At 45.3% G+C, this 21,388-nt stretch overlaps 1 protein-coding gene across 1 annotated transcript in view; it reads right to left on the reverse strand.

Moving 5' to 3' along the window:
• DST (dystonin) overlaps nucleotides 1–21,388 on the reverse strand; it is a 390,037-nt gene that overhangs the window by 107,870 nt on the left and 260,779 nt on the right. Inside the window, exons 59-60 of the mRNA XM_078772579.1 lie at nucleotides 11,209–11,222; nucleotides 9,267–11,100 (exon numbers count right to left, since the gene is read on the reverse strand). Of these exons, the coding sequence (XP_078628705.1) occupies nucleotides 9,267–11,100; nucleotides 11,209–11,222 (1,848 nt within the window). The remainder of the gene's footprint in view (nucleotides 1–9,266; nucleotides 11,101–11,208; nucleotides 11,223–21,388) is intronic.

The following is a 21,388-nucleotide window of genomic DNA, read 5'->3' on the forward strand; positions in this document are numbered from 1 at the left end:
AATTTTTTTTTTTTTTTTGGTATACAGAATCGAGGCTTGTGAAAGAGCTAACATTTATTTCACAAACAAATCAAACAGACAAACAAATATATAAAAAGAGGGAGCGGAAGACAAGATGGGGAGAGAAGGGGAAGCACACAACACACAACATTTGAGAGCAGGGAGATGTGTGGGAGGGAGAGGGCTTGGGGGGAGGAGGCGTGGGAAGGGGGAGGGCGGGGGGGAGAGGTATAAAACACAAGGACATCAAGGACTTCCAGGACAGAAGTTGGTATTTCAAAAAAGTGGATTTGGGGTGAAATTAGCGGGGGTAGAAAAGATGAAGGTTTTGGATGGGGGAAGATAAGAGATGGTGGTGAACAGCTGTTTTAAAGACCTGGAGGGTGGCATGGGATTGAAGAGAGTGAGGGAGTTTGTTCCAGAGGCAGGAGAAAAGAGGAATGAAGGAGTGAAGGTGAGCAGAGAGTCTTGATTTTGGCAGTTTAACCATAAGAGGGTTGCAGGCAGATCTTGTGCGACCTGTAGGAATATTTGGGGGACAGAGCCCAGAGAGAGAGCTGGGGGGGGCAAGGCCAGAGAGGAGTCGGTAGAAGACAGAAAGACCACCAACCTGCCTGCGGTGAGTGAGTGAAAGGCCCTTGGAGTTAGCTTCATCGCAGGAGATTCCAATGATTCTGAACGCTTTGGTTTCAACAGCGTGAAGACGAGCTAGGTGTGAGGCAGGAGCACCAGCCCAGAGGGGAGAGCAGTATTCCATTGAGCTGCGGATGAAAGCCTTGTATGTGGTGAGGAGCTCAGGTGTGCCAAGGAAGGACTTCGCACGACGGAGGATTCCCAGTCGGCGACTGGCTTTGGAGGCCAGATTTGAAATGTGGTTTTCCCAGGAAAGATCATGGCAGATAGTGAGACCCAAAAGCTTGAGTGACAGAACTTCTTGGAGAGGATTATTCAGAAAGTGGATGGGAGGGTTGTCCAGTCGGTCTTTTCGGAGAGACATCGTAAGAGTGTGAGATTTGTCAGGATTGAAAGACATGTTCCACTTGTTTGCCCAGTCTGTGATTTTGTCCAGGTCTGCAGAGAGTGAGGAGGCTGCAGACTGCTGATCTGAGGGATGAGGAATGGAGCGACAGAGAGTAGAGTCGTCAGCAAAGAGATAGAGAGGATTTTCAAGAGAGTCAGAGAGATCATTGATAAACAACAACAACAACAACAGGCATTTTAAGGCCATTTTCCTTGCAAGAGCGGGGGTTAGCCTTGCGGTCCCCATGGCAATCTTCTCCATTTTGCCATATTTTCTGCATCTCCCCTTGTTAACCCCCTTGCCCGCATTTCTTCTTCGACCATCTTTAGCCAAGTCTTTATCGGTTTTCCCCGTCCTCTACTTCCTTCCACATTCATTTCAATCACTCTTCTCAACCAGTCAATTTCATCCTTCCTCAACACATGACCAAACCATCTCAAACTGTTTCTCTTCACAGCATCCATCACAGGCTCTATTCCCATCATCTTTCGCAATTCATAATTTGGCTTCCTCTCTCTCAACGATACTCCACACATTCACCGAACCATTCGCATTTCCACCCTTTCCAGCCTTCGTTGCTGCTCCATGTTCATTACCCATGTCTCGCTCCCATAAATCATAACACTTCTCACACATGCAGCATTCACCTTTCCCTTCAGCTTCAATGACACTCCCCTCCTCGTCAGCACGCCACTCAGTTCCCGAAACTTCTTCCATGCACATCTCACTCTCGCAACCGTTGCTGAGTCTGATCCACCTTCTCCATTCAGCATGTCTCCTAGGTAACAAAATGTTTTCACACCTTCCAGCTTCACGCCGTCTCCAAGATCCAACTCAACATTTCCTCCATCTGCAGCTCCCTCTGTGCACACCTTACACTTGAATGTAGCTGCCACACTGGTTAATGACCCTCTCAAACCACTACATTTTTGATGAACCCACTCAGCGCACATTGTACATTTAATGGAGTTCACTCCGACACCCTTCCTGCACATAGCACGTGGCCACTTCCCAGTTCTTTCCACCTCACCACATGCTTTACCGCTTGCCATCACCTTTGTTTTTCCGATATTCACCTTCAGACCTTTCGTCTCCATACATTCCTTCCACTTGTTCATCTTCTCCTTCAGTCCATCCATACTTTCTGCAATCAACACCAGATCATCTGCATACAACATCTCCCACGGTAAACCCTCCTTTACGTTCCGAGCCAGTACCTCCATCACAGCTACAAATAGTAGTAGATTTAGTACCGACCCCTGATGCACTCCCACCTTCACCTCAAACTCACCACTGTTCCCGTCCTTCGTCCTTACAGCTGTGCGCGCTCTTTTCAACATTGCCATCACTACTCTGAGCAACCATTCCTCCACTCCTAACTTCCTCAATGCCCATGTCACTACTTCACGTGGAACCCTATCGAATGCTTTCTCCAGATCAACAAACCCAAGAAACAACTTCTTCCTCTTCTCCATGTACTTCTCCTGCAACTGCCTCACAATAAAAAGCGCGTTTGTCGTTCCTCTTCCTGGCATAAATCCAAACTGCATTTCGTCAATCTTCACTTTCTTCCTTATCCTCCTCTCCAACACCCTTTCCAATACCTTAATTCCATGCTCCAAATAACTTTATCGCTCGATATGAGCCACAGTCCAGAAGGTCACCTTTCCCCTTGTATAGAGGGACGAGGGTACTCAGTTCCCAAATCCACTGGAATGCGGCCTTCTTTCACCGCCAGATTGCAGATCTCTGTCATTCTCTTCACACCCCAATTTCCCGCTGCCTTCAACATATCTCCCACATCTCCCGTCGGCCCTCCTGCTTTTCTACTCTTCATTGCTTTTATCGCTTCCTCAACTTCCTTCTCGTTTATCTTCTCTGCCGGTCCTAAAACTGGGTTACTCTCCATGTTGCCATCCCATTCATTCTCTGCATTCAACAGTATTTCGATATATCTCTTCCATCTTCCTTTAATTCCATCTGGGTCCACCACGATTTGGCCCACTTCATCCTTCAAGCAACTCACCCCCATCACATCACACCTCTCTTTCGCTATCTGCTTTGCAATCCTGAATACCGCTCTCTGACCCTCTTCCAAATCCAAGCGTTCTCTAAAGATTTTCCTGCATGCCTCCTGCGCCTTTGCTACCTCTTTCTTTGCAGCCTTCTTGGCTGCCTTATAACTTTCATGCTCTTCCTTTTCTGCCCCCGTACCCTTCGCCTTCTGCCACTCCTTGAACTTCTTCCTCTTCTCGTCAATCTTCTTTCCAACTTCATCATCCCACCACCATGTTTCCGAGTGCCTCGGTGGTCCTTTTGTCCATCCACATACCTCACCAACGGCTCCCAACAGACTATCTTTCATTGACATCCAACCACTTTGAAGCTCAACCACATCATCCTCTACCATACTCAGCCTCTCTTTTAATGCCTCCCTCACTGTCACCTCTTTCAACCTCCACACCTTCATTCTCGGTTGGTACTTCACCCGCCGAGCTCTCCTCGCACCTTTCAACCTTATGTCGCAGACAACCCAGTGGTGCTGTGAAACAGCCTCCTCCCCCGGGATCACCTTTGTGTCCCGGAGGTGCCCCCAATCTTGCCTACGCACCATCAGGTAGTCAACGGTTGTCGTCGACCCACCTGACGTGTACAAGCTTATTATCCTCTTTCTGGAACTGAGTATTACAAATCAACAAATCAGCTCCATCAGCAAACTCCAAAATCCTTTCACCTTCTCCATTTCTCACACCATATCCGTAACCCCCATGTACTCCCTCAAAACCGTCCATACTCCTTCCCACATGTCCATTTAGGTCTCCTCCTACCACAACAACTTCCTTATCGTTCACGTTTTCCATCAGCTTCTCTATTGCACACCAGAACATGTCCTTCTCTTCATCGCTCCGACCAACCTGCGGAGCATATCCCGAGATGACGTTCACCAAGAGCTTTCCAATCATCATTTTCACCATCATCAACCTTTCACTCACTCTCGTCACACTCACCACACTGTCTACAAACTCCTCAGAAAACAGGACACCAACACCATTTTACGCCCTCCGGGCACCCTTGCCACACAAACTTGTATTTCTGTCCCTGCCTACCCTTCACCATTCTCACACCACTTCCCTTCCATCTCGTCTCCTGCACACAACATATGTCCACTCTTCTTCTGACCAATACTTCCACCACTTCTCCTGATCTCCCTGTCATTGTCCCTACATTCCATGTCCCAAACCTCAGAAACCGATCTCCTTTCAGACAGAGAGATCATTGATGAGAAACAGAGAGATCATTACTCCATTTATCAAACAGAGAGATGAGAAACAGAGAGATCATTGATGAAGACCAGAAAAAGCACAGGGCCCAGAACACTGCCTTGGGGAACTCCAGCCTGAACAGGAAGAGGAGATGAGAGAAACCCATTCAGGGCCACACGTTGACTATGACTAGAGAGGAAGTCCGCCAGCCATGCGTGGAGATTTCCATGGATACCAAAGGAGGAGGGTTTGGTGAGCAGAGCGGGGTGCCAGACCGTATCGAAGGCACGTGATATGTCAAGGGAGACAGCTCTAATTTCCTGTTTGGCATTGAGGACCTCCATCCATTGTTGAGAAAGCAGAAGCAGCATGTCCAGAGTAGAGTGACCAGGTCTGAAATGTATTTTACATATGTGAATTAGACGTCCATGCACATGTGAAATGGAGTTTGTTTTTGCACACGTGAACCTTTACTTCCGGACAACAATGTTGAATGAAATAAGAACAAAGAAATATATGTTGGCATCATTGTTGACGTTTTTGTGACGACTGTCATCAAACGGAAAAGTAATATATCTTAACGGGAAAGAAAAAGCGAATTTTTAATATATGTCAACATTTCCCCTTTCCCCGTGACGCGATTTTTTAGAATATATCTCGGCATTTTCCCATTTGTGCGTGAATGTTCTCAATTATTGCTGACACCGAGTCTAAAACCATCGATAAAAATGAAATCAGATGGTGAGTTAGATTGGAGATAAAGGCGAGAGAGAGACTCAATGGCCTTGAAATTACAGGCCTTTGAGAATTCATTTCGTTCTATAAACGGAAACTTTCATCGGATTTTATTCCCGGTTTTTTCCACAAAGTCTAAAACTATGTTAGCGACTGTGAAAAATGAAATGATGTATCAAATTGAAGTTGAAATAAAACTGTGAGAGAGAGAGAGAGAGAGAGAGAGAGAGAGAGAGAGAGAGAGAGAGAGCAAGACATCATGGGCCTAACTAAACAGGCCTCAAAGCTTTGCAAGTTAATAAAATGGTGGATATTTGTTAATGAAGCCTCTCCCAGAATGGGTGGAGCTACTCTCTAAATGGAGTAAGCCACACCCCCGGATAGACAGACAGACAAAATCACCTACGGCTAATATAATATAGATGGGCAAAGACCGCTGCAGTCATCTTTGATAGTGCCCGACAACAGAGCAGTGTGAAATTTGGAACTATGGTAGGCCATTTACAACCATGGTAGACCATCCATGGTCAGCCATTGCACCTCTAAAGCAATGCATTTGTAAAGTAATGCAGGGGGAAAACAAAACATCTGGCAAACCCTTCAAATTGGATACACATTTACTCTGCTAAAAGGCAAATAACTATGCATGGCCGTTTGACACCTTGACACTAACCATGTCCAGGGTATACATCCATAAAGCAGCACTGAGTTTTCCATATTGCCAACACTGGAGACCTGATAGCTACACAAAAATACCATTGAGCGATAAGTCAATAAGAGGTTGTGGAGTCTCATTGGCTCAGACTGTTTGTTGTTCCCAACTATGGGATGTTAAGATAGCTCCGAGGTAGTACGATCACAAGGGATGTCAAGATAGCTCAGAGATAGTATGATCACATGGGATGACAAGATAGCTGAGAGATAGTACGATCACATGGGATGGCAAGATAGCTCAGAGGTAGTACGATCACATGGGACATCAAGATAGCTCAGAGATAGTGCGGTCACATGGGATGGCAAGATAGCTCAGAGGTAGTACGATCACATGGGATGGCAAGATAGCTCAGAGGTAGTACGATCACATGGGATGGCAAGATAGCTCAGAGGTAGTAAGATCACATGGGATGGCAAGATAGCTCAGAGGTAGTACGATCACATGGGATGGCAAGATAGCTCAGAGATAGTAAGATCACATGGGATGGCAAGATAGCTCAGAGATAGTGCGATCACATGGGATGGCAAGATAGCTCAGAGATAGTACGATCACATGGGACATCAAGATAGCTCAGAGGTAGTACGACCACATGGGATGGCAAGATAGCTCAGAGGTAGTACGACCACATGGGATGGCAAGATAGCTCAGAGGTAGTACGATGACATGGGATGGCAAGATAGCTCAGAGGTAGTACGATCACATGGGATGGCAAGATAGCTCAGAGGTAGTATGATCACATGGGATGGCAAGATAGCTCAGAGGTAGTACGATCACATGGGATGGCAAGATAGCTCAGAGGTAGTACGATCACATGGGATGGCAAGATAGCTCAGAGGTAGTACGATCACATGGGATGGCAAGATAGCTCAGACGTAGTACAATCACATGGGATGGCAAGATAGCTCAGAGGTAGTATGATCACATGGGATGGCAAGATAGCTCAGAGGTAGTACGATCACATGGGATGGCAAGATAGCTCAGAGGTAGTACGATCACATGGGATGGCACGATAGCTCAGAGGTTGTATGATCACATGGGATGGCAAGATGGCTCAGAGGTAGTACGATCACATGGGATGGCAAGATAGCTCAGACGTAGTACAATCACATGGGATGGCAAGATAGGTCAGAGATAGTAAGATCACATGGGATGGCAAGATAGCTCAGAGGTAGTACAATCACATGGGATGGCAAGATAGCTCAGAGATAGTAAGATCACATGGGATGGCAAGATAGCTCAGAGGTAGTACGATCACATGGGATGGCAAGATAGCTCAGAGGTAGTACAATCACATGGGATGGCAAGATAGCTCAGAGGTAGTATGATTACATGGGATGGCAAGATAGCTCAGAGGTCGTACGATCACATGGGATGGCAAGATAGCTCAGAGGTAGTATGATCACATGGGATGGCAAGATAGCTCAGAGGTAGTACGATCACATGGGATGGCAAGATAGCTCAGAGGTAGTACGATCACATGGGATGGCAAGATAGCTCAGAGGTAGTACGATCACATGGGATGGCAAGATAGCTCAGAGGTAGTACGATCACATGGGATGGCAAGATAGCTCAGAGGTAGTACGATCACATGGGATGGCAAGATAGCTCAGAGGTAGTACGATCACATGGGATGGCAAGATAGCTCAGACGTAGTACAATCACATGGGATGGCAAGATAGGTCAGAGATAGTAAGATCACATGGGATGGCAAGATAGCTCAGAGGTAGTACGATCACATGGGACGTAAAGATAGCTCAGACGTAGTACAATCACATGGGATGGCAAGATAGGTCAGATATAGTAAGATCACATGGGATGGCAAGATAGCTCAGAGGTAGTACGATCACATGGGATGGCAAGATAGCTCAGAGATAGTAAGATCACATGGGATGGCAAGATAGCTCAGAGGTAGTACGATCACATGGGATGGCAAGATAGCTCAGAGGTAGTGCGATCACATGGGATGGCAAGATAGCTCAGAGGTAGTATGATTACATGGGATGGCAAGATAGCTCAGAGGTCGTACTATCACATGGGATGGCAAGATAGCTCAGAGGTAGTATGATCACATGGGATGGCAAGATAGCTCAGAGGTAGTACGATCACATGGGATGGCAAGATAGCTCAGAGGTAGTACGATCACATGGGATGGCAAGATAGCTCAGAGGTAGTACGATCACATGGGATGGCAAGATAGCTCAGACGTAGTACGATCACATGGGATGGCAAGATAGCTCAGAGGTAGTACGATCACCTCTCAGCAATTGGCCACGTGTGGCTCTCACAGTGGGCTACAGACAGCACCAACCTGGAGGCCTAAATAAATAGTACAATTAACAGTAATACAATACACAGATGCTATTCGTTCTCAGATGGATTTAAAAAAGAAGTCGTTTGGCAGGAATACGAGAGTCATACGAAGAGCATAACTTCGTATGACTATCATTAAACCGCTGCACAGACTTTGGTTTTTACTCCCACGTTCCTGCTCTCGGGAAGAGACTTTTTGCTCAAAGATAAAAATACACCCAACAATGGAGGCATTTGTTTTTTACGTCCCTCGCCCTCATCCTCTATTTCATTTTTTTTTTTCATTTCCTACCCAATGGAAAATTTCACAACAGAAACTCTTCAAAGATTTTAGCGTAAAGAAGATAAAAATAAAAATAATTACATTTACTGTTAGTAAACATGGAGTCTCGGCATAGTTGCTTTGTTTGCAAACTATTCTGTAGTTGAGAATTTATTTTGGTGTGAACTTGTCACCAAAACAATGCCTCGGCAGGTTTATACCCATTAAACACCAATGACCTATGTGGTTGACTTCCTGAGATAACGTCATGTACAATTGTCCTTATGGTGAGGATATCTTAACTATTATCAGGATCTGGGATGAAAATATCCCTCAGGTTTGACGACAGAAAGGAAAGAGCTCAATCCTATGAGTTGATGATCGCAGCTTGAGAGTGGTGTGTGCAGCGAAACCTAAACGTAATGAGTCACTACTTGCACCGGGAAAAGTTTAAAACAACGTGAAAACAATCTTGATGACTCTGGGACTTTGTCAGCCAAACAAATGAATACAAAGCATTCGGTAACACTGAAAGGAGAAGATGGTTGAGTCCCATGTGATGTGCTCTCCTTGCAGGGGCATCGCCCCTTTCTTTGTGAAATACGACACGACAAAATATTCTGGTCAATACTTCAAGGCAAGCCTTCCACAACGACAGTTAGAGATAAGCAGTTAAGTGCGGCTATCTCAACCCTGGATTCCAGGAAGTTAAGCTGCCATGGATTTACCCTGGCAAAACATGCCTGAGAAAGCTCCAAAAGCCTGGCTTTAGCAGGCCAACATTTTATTCTGTAATGCAAGACACATGCTCACGTTATCAAACAACTTCTGTCCCTCTAATCAATTATATTACGTCACAAATTAAATCGTAACTGCCTCGGCCTTTCAACGAATGGTCACATTTAGGCCTGGACTAATAAGGCTGACATTGAGCTGATAATAACCACAAAATAAACTCACCAAAACTTGCTTGTCATTCTCAAATGAATCTCCTTCTGTTGAAACATCGGTGAGGAGTTGATTATGCCCAGGCATAATATTTGGTGCTTCCTGCAAAAGAGCCTCCATATCCAGCACTTCGAGGTCATCAGGACAGCTCTCGTATCCACCTAACAAGTCTAACTCTAAAGCTGCAGGTCCAAAACGCGTCGATGTAAAGTCTGTGATAGTGTAGTCATTGAAGTCTATGTCTGATGCTTCTGTATCCGTCATGGAATCATCTGCGAGGTCCGATGGACCGTCAGTGATGCTGGAGACTTCAGCACTTGAGGAGGCCTGGTCGCTGCTAATGCACGACTCAGATGGCAATTGTGAATCCAAAAAACTATCTACATCCAGCTCTTCTGGTCCCATATTGTCCACATTCACTGTAAGAGAGTCCTCAATCTCCCCGCAGGAAGCCGTGTGCTCAACAAAAACAAACTCTTCTTCAACTTCCATCTGTTCCATGAGATCGTCCACGTGAACCTCAAGTGACCCTTTGTCCAATTGCTCCCATTTCTGTGGGTTCCCATTGTTCTCAAGCTGCAGCCTTTCAACTGCATATTCATTTCCAGATGACAACAAACCCAACTCATATTCAGCACCTTTTGCAGCACACGTGCTGTCACTGGACTCAACATTTCGCGAAACTGTTAAACAATTGGTCTTTGGTGAAACGGAATCAGTAATTATTAATGTTTCAAGCTCAACTACCACAGGAAATATTTCTTCAGATTCCTCGAGGTCTTTCCTCAATTGCAGCACAACTTTGTATTCTGGTTGAAAGTCTTCTTCTCCTGCAGGTGTTGAATTGTCCTGGAAATCTTCGTGGCACCCTGTATCAATAGCCCCTTCCTCCAGGGGATCAAATGATAATTCCTCATTTATACATGTATGCGTGCAAGCAGCAGTTTGCACATCGCAGGAACAATTTTCAGTTTGATAATGGATTGCTGCTGAATTATCTGAAAGTATACATTCTGATTTCACTTTAACTGTTTCATCAATATTCATTTGAAGTTCACCCACCTCTGCCTCTGTGCTGAAAACCTCATCATAAACATTGTCCGAGTACACATCTAAAGAGCTTCCACTTCCACAAAACCTTCTCATCACTTGTCCATGGTGCTCATTTCCAACACCACAACCCTGCGATTCTTCATTAGATGTTGGCATCCTCTCAGCAAGCTCATCAGCAGGTTCATTTGTATCCTTTGTACAAAAAGGCAATTCAGGAGCACTAGCTCTGGACTTAGGTGTGCTATTAAACTTGCCAAGTTCAGCTGTAATGGAAGCATCCACCTCCATAATCTCTCGAGGTGAGAAGACCTTCCAAGAGCGACGTTGGCAATTGTCCCGACGCTCAGACGAGCATAACATTTGCGGCCTCATGGCCGCTGCAACCTCAGGGCGTCCACCAATCGGGCAGCTGAGCTTGAGGGCATCAAAGATGGCCTTTTCATCAAGCCGACGAATCTCACGAGAGGAAGCTGAACCAGACGCCGCAGATACAGTGATAGCGTTAGTACCCAGAGACCCGTTGGAGGATATGGTCCCTGTGGGTTGCTCCAGTGAACGCTGTGACACTGGCAGAAGGAGTCGCTCAGCCAGCTGCCGGGACAGCAGGCTGGCGCTGGATCCACAGTCGATCTGTTCATTGATACGCACAGTGTCATAGATCGAGCGCTGTGGCACATAGCAATCCTCAATATAACCATCATCATCATCGTCTTTCTTGCTGAGGCACGAACCCACCCCGTGTTCACCAAGGCAGTCCGGTTTGCTTAGTGGTTTTCCCATCTCGTGAAGAATCCTTTATGTCCTGCGCTTGTCCAAAGTTGCATCCATCCTCTAAAGAATCATTATGAGGTCCCTACACAGTGATAAAGTTCTTAGTTTTAACAGATGGCCAGTCTGTTACCTTCTTCCAGACAGCTGAGAGACACAGAGAGAAAAAAATCTCAAGCTTGCCAATGTTTTTTTTATGAGAACAGCATTGAAAAGTAACTTAATAAAGACAAAATCCCACATGTTATTGCGTGTGCCAGGGACAGAAGTTCAAAGCTTTTACGAAAGGTAAAATAAAGTTCTGCGTCAAACCACAATAAATTGATTCTGGAGAGAATGATGCTTTCCGAATACCGTTCAGCTCACAGCAGTCCTCATTTGCATCTTCCTCGGACGTTGTCCGAACTTTGGCTTTTCTCCACTTCCTTCCTTACATGTCATCCTTGAACATTTCCTTCACACATGCTTGTGGCACTGTAAGAACTACATGATTTCAGCCTCATTGATAGGGCCTGGCCCATAAGACCATTACACAAAGTTGTAGTTTACAGTGCAGGTAAATCCATCAAATGGTAACCAACTTGCTGTCTTGGAGGGTTGATGCTGGATGAAGTCCCTTTAGGTTGGCGGAAAGCTTGGCAGTTGGTTTCCGAGGCAGTGAGGATGAGGCAATAAGGGCACTTGTAAGTCCGGTGAGGCAAAAAAGCAACAGTGTACCTCTTGTATCTGGAAGCACAATCCCAAGATCCTTGTAGGCAGCGCATTGTCAGAGGTCACACTCTCAGGCCGGTTGGTGCGTGACAACCCTTCATCTTCTTTGAATGGTAACTTTGGAATTCAGATGAAAGTCAACGCAAACACCATGCGTTTAGAATCCAACCCCTGGGTAGATGAGCGCTCCTCAAGCTGTAGTTTGCATCAGAAAGCGTGAGCCAGAAAGTGCAGCGTGGAAGCTGCGCAAGCAGCCTTGTACAGCCCAGACAAGCCGCCAGGCCTTTCTGTGAGCTGTGGTGCCCTAGAGCCTGGTATTTCCTCCGATCTCATTCCACCTCCCCCCTTTGCAATGTTTCTCTTCCTCCCATCTCGAGCTTGACGCAACTGCACACAATCCACCCTCCTCCGACTCTGCTCTCCCTCCAGCGTCCACCATCCACCGATTGCCTCCCCCCATCTTCCTTTCCACAACACACCCACACCCAAATAGCTCGCTCTCTCTCTCCACCCTACCTCCATCGCTCGCAAAAGGCACAGCTGTCACCATTCTTGAAGCAGGGGAGACCGAGGATTGTTTTGCTATACCTTGATAAAAAAATGTGATTACTGAACTGGGTTTGAAAAACCACAGGATTAAAGAATGATAACACCCAGGCAGCTCCCCCACAAGAGGCAACATTAAAGTTTCCACTTGCTGACTCAGCTGAAGGAAATATAATTATATTACAGAATATGTTACAAACAAACCAAGTGTAGTTTAAATATACATCTGCTGTCGACCCTAGGTGGATAAATTGCGCAAAATAGCAAACAAGAGGTAAAACCGAAGAAAGGAAGCAAAGAAGAAACAAAGACTGATAAAGTATAGGGGGTACAAAGAAAGACAGATATGTCGCAACGTTTGGACACAATACTCAGGACATTTCATGATCTGGGATCAGCATGTTTCACTTTGTATAATCGTGAATGAGACAGTCGTACAACAATCCCTCGCTCTCATTGTTCATCGTTTGTTGTTTCTCGTGTTCTGCCCGAAGCCAGGTTCAGTGGCTGCCAAAGCAGCCCTTCCCAGAGGTCATTGTTCGTCACAGGCCGAATATTCAAAACGGTCTATGAATAACCTGTCGGTACGATAGCACAGACAGACAACCTCGCAATGTCAGAGCAGCCCATGGCAGCACTATGACCATCGACTGGGTGATTGCGAAACAACAAATCAACAACAACAACAACAATATAACACACACGCCCATCAGGAATCATAGAAAACGCCCAAAAGGACTGTTTAACATCCTGTATAAGTGTATCACCTTTTACTGTCATGGATCAATCCATATCTAAAGATGGATGCAGGTTCAACTTACCATGTTCTCGCAATTGCTGTGGAACCACCTTTAGAGGCCATTTTCCCCCGCAGAGCAGGTGTTGGCCTTTTTTGGGCACTGTGGTCCTCTTTTTGAAGCAATGTTTTATGGCCGGATGCCCTTCCTGCCACCAACGTTGTTCGTCGCCCCTTGCGACACACAGGGAATTACCAGTGAACTGGTACTCAATTTGCCGACCTCGGAAGGATGACAGGCTGAGTCAACCCCCCCTGGCGTTAATTTAGCAATCGACCGGGATTCGAACCCAGGATCCCAGGATCCCAGGATCCCAAGCCGGTACCCTAACCGCTAAGCCAACACCAGGCTATAATCAGGCTGTCCAAAACTTAAACTGTCCAAAACAATAATCGAAAAAAAATGTTCAGAAAAACTTTTTCAAACTCATATGAGTCTATATAACACAATCTCCTTTTTGGGTGGAAGCCTGTGATACTGACCTGTGGGTATTTTTGGGTCACAAGTGTTGCTTTGTTGAGGAGGGCCGAAGAAAACAATTATGAGCAATCATATGGATTGTTGAAGTAAGCTTTTGGAAAATCATAAATACAACGTGCACCAGTAACTATAACGAATATAAATACCGGTATGTGTATTAGGCAACTCCATATTTACCTCCGCCACCAAAGGTGGATGGAGGTTATGTTTTCAACCCTGTCTGCTTGTCCGTTTGTTTGTTTGTGCACAAAATATCTCAAAAGGTTGTGGACGGATTCGGACCCAATTTGGCAGAGATGTAGCGTATGTCACAAGGACAGCCCTTCCAAGAGGTCATTTATTATCACAAGGAAAATATTAGATTTTGGTGAAGATCCGGATTCGGATCCGGCTACTAGAATTTTCAAAGTGATTCTTCACCATTGGGAGATGGGCCAAAAATGATACATAGCAGGATATCTCAAAAAGTTGTGGACGGATTTTGACGAAACTTGGTGGACAGGTTGGGTGTCTGACAAGGAAGAATCGATTCGATTTTGGTGAAGATCTGAATATTGATTCGGATATGGGAATTATTTAAATTTTAAGTGATTCTTCACCATCGAGTGATATAGCCAAAAACGATACATAGCAGGATATCCGAAAAAGTTGTGGACGGATTTGGACGAAACTTGGTGGAGAGGTTTTTTTATCTAACAAGGATGATTCGATACGAATTTGGTGAAGATCTGAATATGGAGTCGGATATGGGAATTATTTAATTTTTAAGTGATTCTTCACCATCGAGTGATATGGCCAAAAACGATACATAGCAGGATATCTGAAAAGGTTGCGGACGGATTTGGACGAAACTTGGTGGAGAGGTTTGTTATCTAACAAGGATGATTCGATTCGAATTTGGTGAAGATCTGAATATGGATTCGGATATGGGAATTATTTAATTTGTAAGTGATTCTTCACCATCGAGTGATATGGCCAAAAACGATACATAGCAGGATATCCGAAAAGGTTGTGGACGGATTTGGACGACACTTGGTGGAGAGGTTTGTTATCTAACAAGGATGATTCGATTCGAATTTGGTGAAGATCTGAATATGGATTCGGATATGGGAATTATTTAATTTGTAAGTGATTCTTCACCATCGAGTGATATGGCCAAAAACGATACATAGCAGGATATCTGAAAAAGTTGTGGACGGATTTGGACGAACCTTGGTGGAGAGGTTTGTTGTCTAACAAGGATGATTCGATTCGAATTTGGTGAAGATCTGAATATGGATTCGGATATAGGTATTATTTAATTTTAAGTGATTCTTCACCATCGAGTGATATGGCCAAAAACGATACATAGCAGGATATCTGAAAACGTTGTGGACGGATTTGGACGAACCCTGGTGGAGAGGTTTGTTGTCTAACAAGGATGATTCGATTCGAATTTGGTGAAGATCTGAATATGGATTCGGATATAGGTATTATTTAATTGTAAGTGATTCTTCACCATCGAGTGATATGGCCAAAAACGATACATAGCAGGATATCTGAAAAAGTTGTGGACGGATATGGACGAACCCTGGTGGAGAGGTTTGTTGTCTAACAAGGAAGAATCGATTCGATTTTGGTGAAGATCTGAATATGGATTCGGATATGGGTATTATTTAATTGTAAGTGATTCTTCACCATCGAGTGATATGGCCAAAAACGATACATAGCAGGATATCTGAAAAAGTTGTGGACGGATTTGGACGAACCCTGGTGGAGAGGTTTGTTGTCTAACAAGGATGATTCGATTCGAATTTGGTGAAGATCTGAATATGGATTCGGATATGGGAATTATTTAAATATTTAAGTGATTCTTCACCATTGAGTGATATGGCCAACCAGGCGGAGGTATGCTGTCTACTGAGTGCCGTTCTAGTCTCACCTGCAAGTGCACCGAAACCAGAACGTGGAAGGATTTTCATGTCTGCGTCCTTCGACATCCAGAACGTTTTTACTTGCTTGCCCATCGCCTCACATTTCCTCCAAGCAAATAATATCTCACTCATGAAATATTTCTCCTTCGCATTCTTGCCTCTGCATTTTGCCAGCGTTGGCCGGAGCTCAAGCGCCATTGTTTGCCCTTCTTACACAAATGAGAACGTGGTGCTGCTTGAGCACCGCGCGGGCGCGCGGGCATGGAAATTCGATGGGTTGTTCTGCACCACACGAACCAACTTCTTTTTAAATTAAAGTGCAGAATGTATATTATATTGGGTTCTCGAGTAGTGTGAATCCTCGGATGGCTAGCTCGAGGCCCCTGCCAACCAATGGGGAATGTGCCCAAAGCCAAAGGGACACGGACGGGTCAGATCACATTTCTAGTGCATGAAGGTCAGTGTCCTGAAACCGGTGTGTATCCGCGTGCTGACTCGCACACCTCATAGAAGAAAGTAGAAAAAGTTTAACATCCGGGTGTGATTGTGATGTTTCAGCTGGAATTGTATCGATGTATGTTTTGATGACCATCACATCTATCCAAGGGGTAATGATGATGATAAGACTGTCTGGGGCAATTCCCACGAGCAAAACTTTGGAAATCTTGCTGCATGGATGACCTGGTGGTGTTTTCACTCCCATTTCAGTTTAAGAGTGTTGCCTGCAGGCGATGGTAGAGAAATCTGTAATCTCTGTGGTCAACGATAAAGGGATAATAAAGATACTTCCTGCAATCGATGTCATGTATGTACGAATCAATTTGGACTTTCGACTCAAACATGTCAGTTAGCTTTGCCAACACCACGTCGAATACATATAGTCATAACATTTAGCCTCAATAAAGTCAGCTTTGCCTCCTTATCTAAACCTAGGATTATGAGCCATGTACTTGGATGGGAACACAAAGCAGGCAAAACAAAATGGAAGTCAAAGAAAACCAATAACAAGCGTACATTTCAGCCTCACAAAGCCTGTCACATCCTCACAAGTTTGCTTCACAAGGCCCTTTAAAACCCAAATCGTTCTTTTTATTAACACCTTGAGGGTCTGAGCTTACAGCCTCACACAAAACTTTATTGTTTTTAGTTTTGCACACTGATGACATCATCACCCACACAGCACAATCTTCTTCACAGAGGCATTTCTCATACCGACATTCAAATTTCACTTTTGACAACGTCACAATAATTACATTTTAAGTTAACGAAAAGCTTTAAGCACCAGGGAACAATATAACAATACTATTATTATACTTAGGCAGTATAAAAGGAACAATACAAATACCAGGGAACAATATAACAATACTATTATTATAGTTTTTTTTTTTTTTTTTTTTTTGTATACTGAATCGAGGCTCGTGAAAGAGCTAACATTTATTTCACAAACAAATCAACAAGCCAAACAAAATATACAAAAAGAGGGAGCAGAAGACAAGATGGGGAGAGAAGGGGAAGCACACAACCACAACATTTGAGAGCAGGGAGAAGTGCGGGAGGGAGAGGGCTTGGGGGCAGAAGGCGTGGGAAGGGGAGGAGGGGGGGGGGGGGGGAGAGGTATAAAACACAAGGGGACCGAAATTAGCGGGGGTAGAAAAGATCAAGGTTTTGGATGGGGGAGGATAAGAGATGGTGGTGAACAGCTGTTTTAAAGACCTGGAGGGTGGAGTGGGATTGAAGAGAGTGAGGGAGTTTGTTCCAGAGGCGGGAGAAAAGAGGAATGAAGGAGTGAAGGTGAGCAGAAAGTCTTGATTTTGGCAGTTTAACCATAAGAGGGTTGCAGGCAGACCTTGTGCGACCTGAAGGAATATTTGGGGGACAGAGCACAGACAGAGCTGGGGGAGCAAGGCCGGAGAGGAGTCGGTAGAAGACAGAAAGACCACCAACCTGCCTGCGGTGAGTGAGTGAAAGGCCCTTGGAGTTAGCTTCATCGCGGGAGATTCCAATGATTCTGAACGCTTTGGTTTCAACAGCGTGAAGACCGGCTAGGTGTGAGGCAGGAGCACCAGACCAGAGGGGAGAGCAGTATTCCATAGAGCTGCGGATGAAAGCCTTGTATGTGGTGAGGAGCTCAGGTGTGCCAAGGAAGAACTTCGCACGACGGAGGATGCCCAGTCGGCGACTGGCTTTGGAGGCCAGATTTGAAATGTGGTTTTCCCAGGAAAGATCATGGCAAATAGTGAGACCCAAAAGCTTGAGTGACAGAACTTCTTGGAGAGGATTATTCAGAAAGTGGATGGGAGGGTTTTCCAGTCGGTCTTTTCGGAGAGACATCGTAAGAGTGTGAGATTTATCAGGATTGAAAGACATGTTCCATTTGTTTGCCCAGTCTGTGATTTTGTCCAGGTCTGCAGAGAGTGAGGAGGCTGCAGACTGCCGATCTGAGGGATGAGGAATGGAGCGACAGAGAGTAGAGTCGTCAGCAAAGAGATAGAGAGGATTTTCAAGAGAGTCAGAGAGATCATTGATGAAGACCAGAAAAAGCACAGGGCCCAGAACACTACCTTGGGGAACTCCAGCCTGAACAGGAAGAGGAGATGAGAGAAACCCATTCAGGGCCACACGTTGACTATGACCAGAGAGGAAGTCCACCAGCCATGCGTGGAGATTTCCATGGATACCAAAGGAGGAGAGTTTGGTGAGCAGAGCAGGGTGCCAGACCGTATCGAAGGCACGTGAAATGTCAAGGGAGACAGCTCTAATTTCCTGTTAGGCGTTGAGGACCTCCATCCATTGTTGAGAAAGCAGAAGCAGCATGTCCAGAGTAGAGTGACCAGGTCTGAAACCAAATTGATGATCAGAGATCAAGCCATTGGAGAAGAGGAAAGATTTCATATCTGAAGCAATGATGGATTCCATGACTTTGCTGATAATTGGGAGAAGGCTGATTGGTCTGTAGTTGCTGGGATCTGTTTTTGCACCTTTTTTGTGCAAAGCGGTGATGTTGGCTGATTTCCAAGCAGATGGCAGATGACCTTGAGCAAAAGAGAGGGTGAAGAGAACAGAAAGAGGGAGTGAAAGAGCGGAAGAACATGATTTTAGGACCCGTGGGCTGATGCCGTCAGGACCAGTTGCAGAATCAGAGTCGAGGGTTGACAGAAACGTTTCCACCTTGTCAGGAGGAAAGGACACAGAGTCCAGGAGCAGCTGGGTACGACTGGGTACGGTGGGTACAGAGAGGGATGGGTTTGGGACACAAGATTTAGAGGCAAACACAGAGTTGAGGCATTCAGCTTTTTCACGTACGGAGTCAGCCGTTAAGCCGTTTGAGGTGAGGGAGGGAATGGAGGGGGAACAAACACCAGAAACAGATTTGACCAGATGCCACCAGGATTTGGAAGAGGGAGACAGATAAGAGAGTTCGGTCTTGAGAACGGTGAGATATTGTTTTCTGGCTCTCCTGAGGGTGGACACACACTTGTTTCGGGCTTTGTGAAAGGAAATGAGATTTCCTTCCGTTGGATTTGCTTTCCAGGAGACGAAAGCAAGTTGTTTCAGGGCAACAGCCTCACCACAAGATTCCGTGTACCATGGACGGGAGGAAGGGTATGACAACTGAAGACGAGATGGGATACATCTGTGCATGAGAGAGAGCAATTTACTTTGAAAGAATTCCCAGGATGAGTTGATGTCAGAGGCGGTAGAGATGGGATACTAGTCCAGATGATTGATGGCTGCTTGAAGACCGTGCCAGTTGGCCTGAGTGAAATGCCAGACTCGTCGACGCTGAGGAGGCTCTCTGAGAATGGTCAGAGAGATGTCCACTTTGACAAGCACATGATCAGATAAGCCGATTGGAGCAGAAGAAGAGCAGCAGACATTTTCAGGGAAGTTTGTCATAACCAAATCCAGAAGAGAAGATGCTCCGTTGACTGAGATCCGGGTCGGGAAATTGACAGATTGTTGCAAATTGAGGCAATGTTGTATACAGTCCCAGTGAGTCGCAGAAGTCCTTTGCTGAAGAGCCATGGCTGGTGAGAGAGGTACCCACACCCAGCCAACTGGCATGGTGACAATTGAAATCACCACATATGAGGAAGAGAGAGTTGGGATGGGTAGATAGAAGTTGGTCCATATTATCAGACAGCGAGATGTTGATGGAATCATCGCGGAGGAGGGCGGGTGAGGTAGAGGCAGTGGAGGGCGGGTGAGGTAGAGAGTTTTTTTATAAAGATAGCAACCCCACCTCCAGGACGAGGCTCAGGTCTATCATACCGGAGGAGGGAGTAACCTGGGAGAGATACCAAGGCATCAGAGACATCATGAAGGAGGAAAGTTTCTGTTAAGCAGATCACATCTGGTTTGTCAGAAGCAACCTGTATGGAGAGATCAGTCAAGTTTGAGCGGAGGCCCCGGATGTTTGAGGTCCATACCGTTAATGAAGAGGAAGGGGGAGTATCGGGTCCAGTACAGGGAGGGGGAGGGGTAGGGTAAGATGTGGAAGAGGAGGAAGAGGTAGGGAGAGCTGTTGAAAGTGTGTCAGAGATTTCAGAGATTTCAGAATAGCTTGGAGAAAGGGAAGAATGTGGCGGACAAAAGGTTTGATTGAGATTGGGTGAGGCACAGTGAGGTGTTATTTGAGGAGGGGGAAGAGCGAGGCAGAAGGTTGGGGGAGATGAAGGTGAAAGTTGGAAGGGGGAAGAAGCAGGGAGGATGCTTTGAGGAGGAGGGGTGAGAGGGGAGTCTAGGAGGGGAGGAGCGAGGGAGAGTCTCGGAGGGGAGGGGTGTGGGGGGAGTTTAGGAGGGAGGGGAGGGAAGGGGCAAGGGGGGAGATTTGAAAGGGATGGGTGATGGGGAGGATTTGGAGAGGAGGGGTGAGATTGGATTTTGAAAAGTGTACGATTCATGGGAAACGAACATTTTTTGCAAAATGAGTTTGAGACCTTCGAGTCAAAAATACGTTTGAGGACACTGAAGGAGGGGTGGAGTTCTGGATAGTTAAGGGAATGTAGAAAGGAGGAACTGTAAGAGATGGTATTATATATATTTTTTGGAATGAATAGATTTGGTGAGCAAGACGAAAGCATCCTTTTGTAGGAAAAGAAGAAAAGGGTGTTATAATATATGAGAGAAAATAGTTGTTCAGGGGAGAGATTATACATTTCTAACCACATGATCGCGTGATCGCGAACGAAGAACGAACGAACAAATAAGAACAACAAATAAACGAATAAGACCTGGGAAGGAAATATTTTTTGGGGTTTTTTTTTTTTGAGTAGAGATATTAAACAAGGAGGTATGGGGTGAACGACTGGGACGAAACAGAGAACGAAAATAATTGCAGCGCATTCGACGAATCGCTGAGAGAAAAACAAAACCACAAGGTCGGAGACGGTACGGTAGCCAAGCCTACGAGTACTAGGCCTCAGAATACTCGATACGCATTAACCGACGATTGTGTATACATGTACGAAAAATTAGCACCGAAAATTTTCCAAAAGATACGCTATAGGTACATACACCGAAAGATAGACACAGTCTCGACAAAAACACAATTGAGAAAGATCACTTAGCTTCGAAAGCGTGAGCGCATGGAACAGTTTCGAAAAGACGTGACCTCACCGTGATCTCGCGAGATCTATCGCGAGATATATATAGTTATGCAGTATAAAAGGAACAATACAAATACCAGGGAACAATATAACAATACTATTATTATAGTTATGCAGTATAAAAGGAACAATACAAATACCAGGGAACAATATAACAATACTATTATTATAATTATGCAGTATAAAAGGAACAATACAAATACCAGGGAACAATATAACAATACTATTATTATAGTTATGCAGTATAAAAGGAACAA

The sequence above is a fragment of the Myxine glutinosa genome, chromosome 2 (genome assembly GCF_964187855.1).
Source record: "Myxine glutinosa chromosome 2, kmMyxGlut1.1, whole genome shotgun sequence".
Taxonomy (NCBI): Eukaryota; Metazoa; Chordata; class Myxini; order Myxiniformes; family Myxinidae; genus Myxine; species Myxine glutinosa.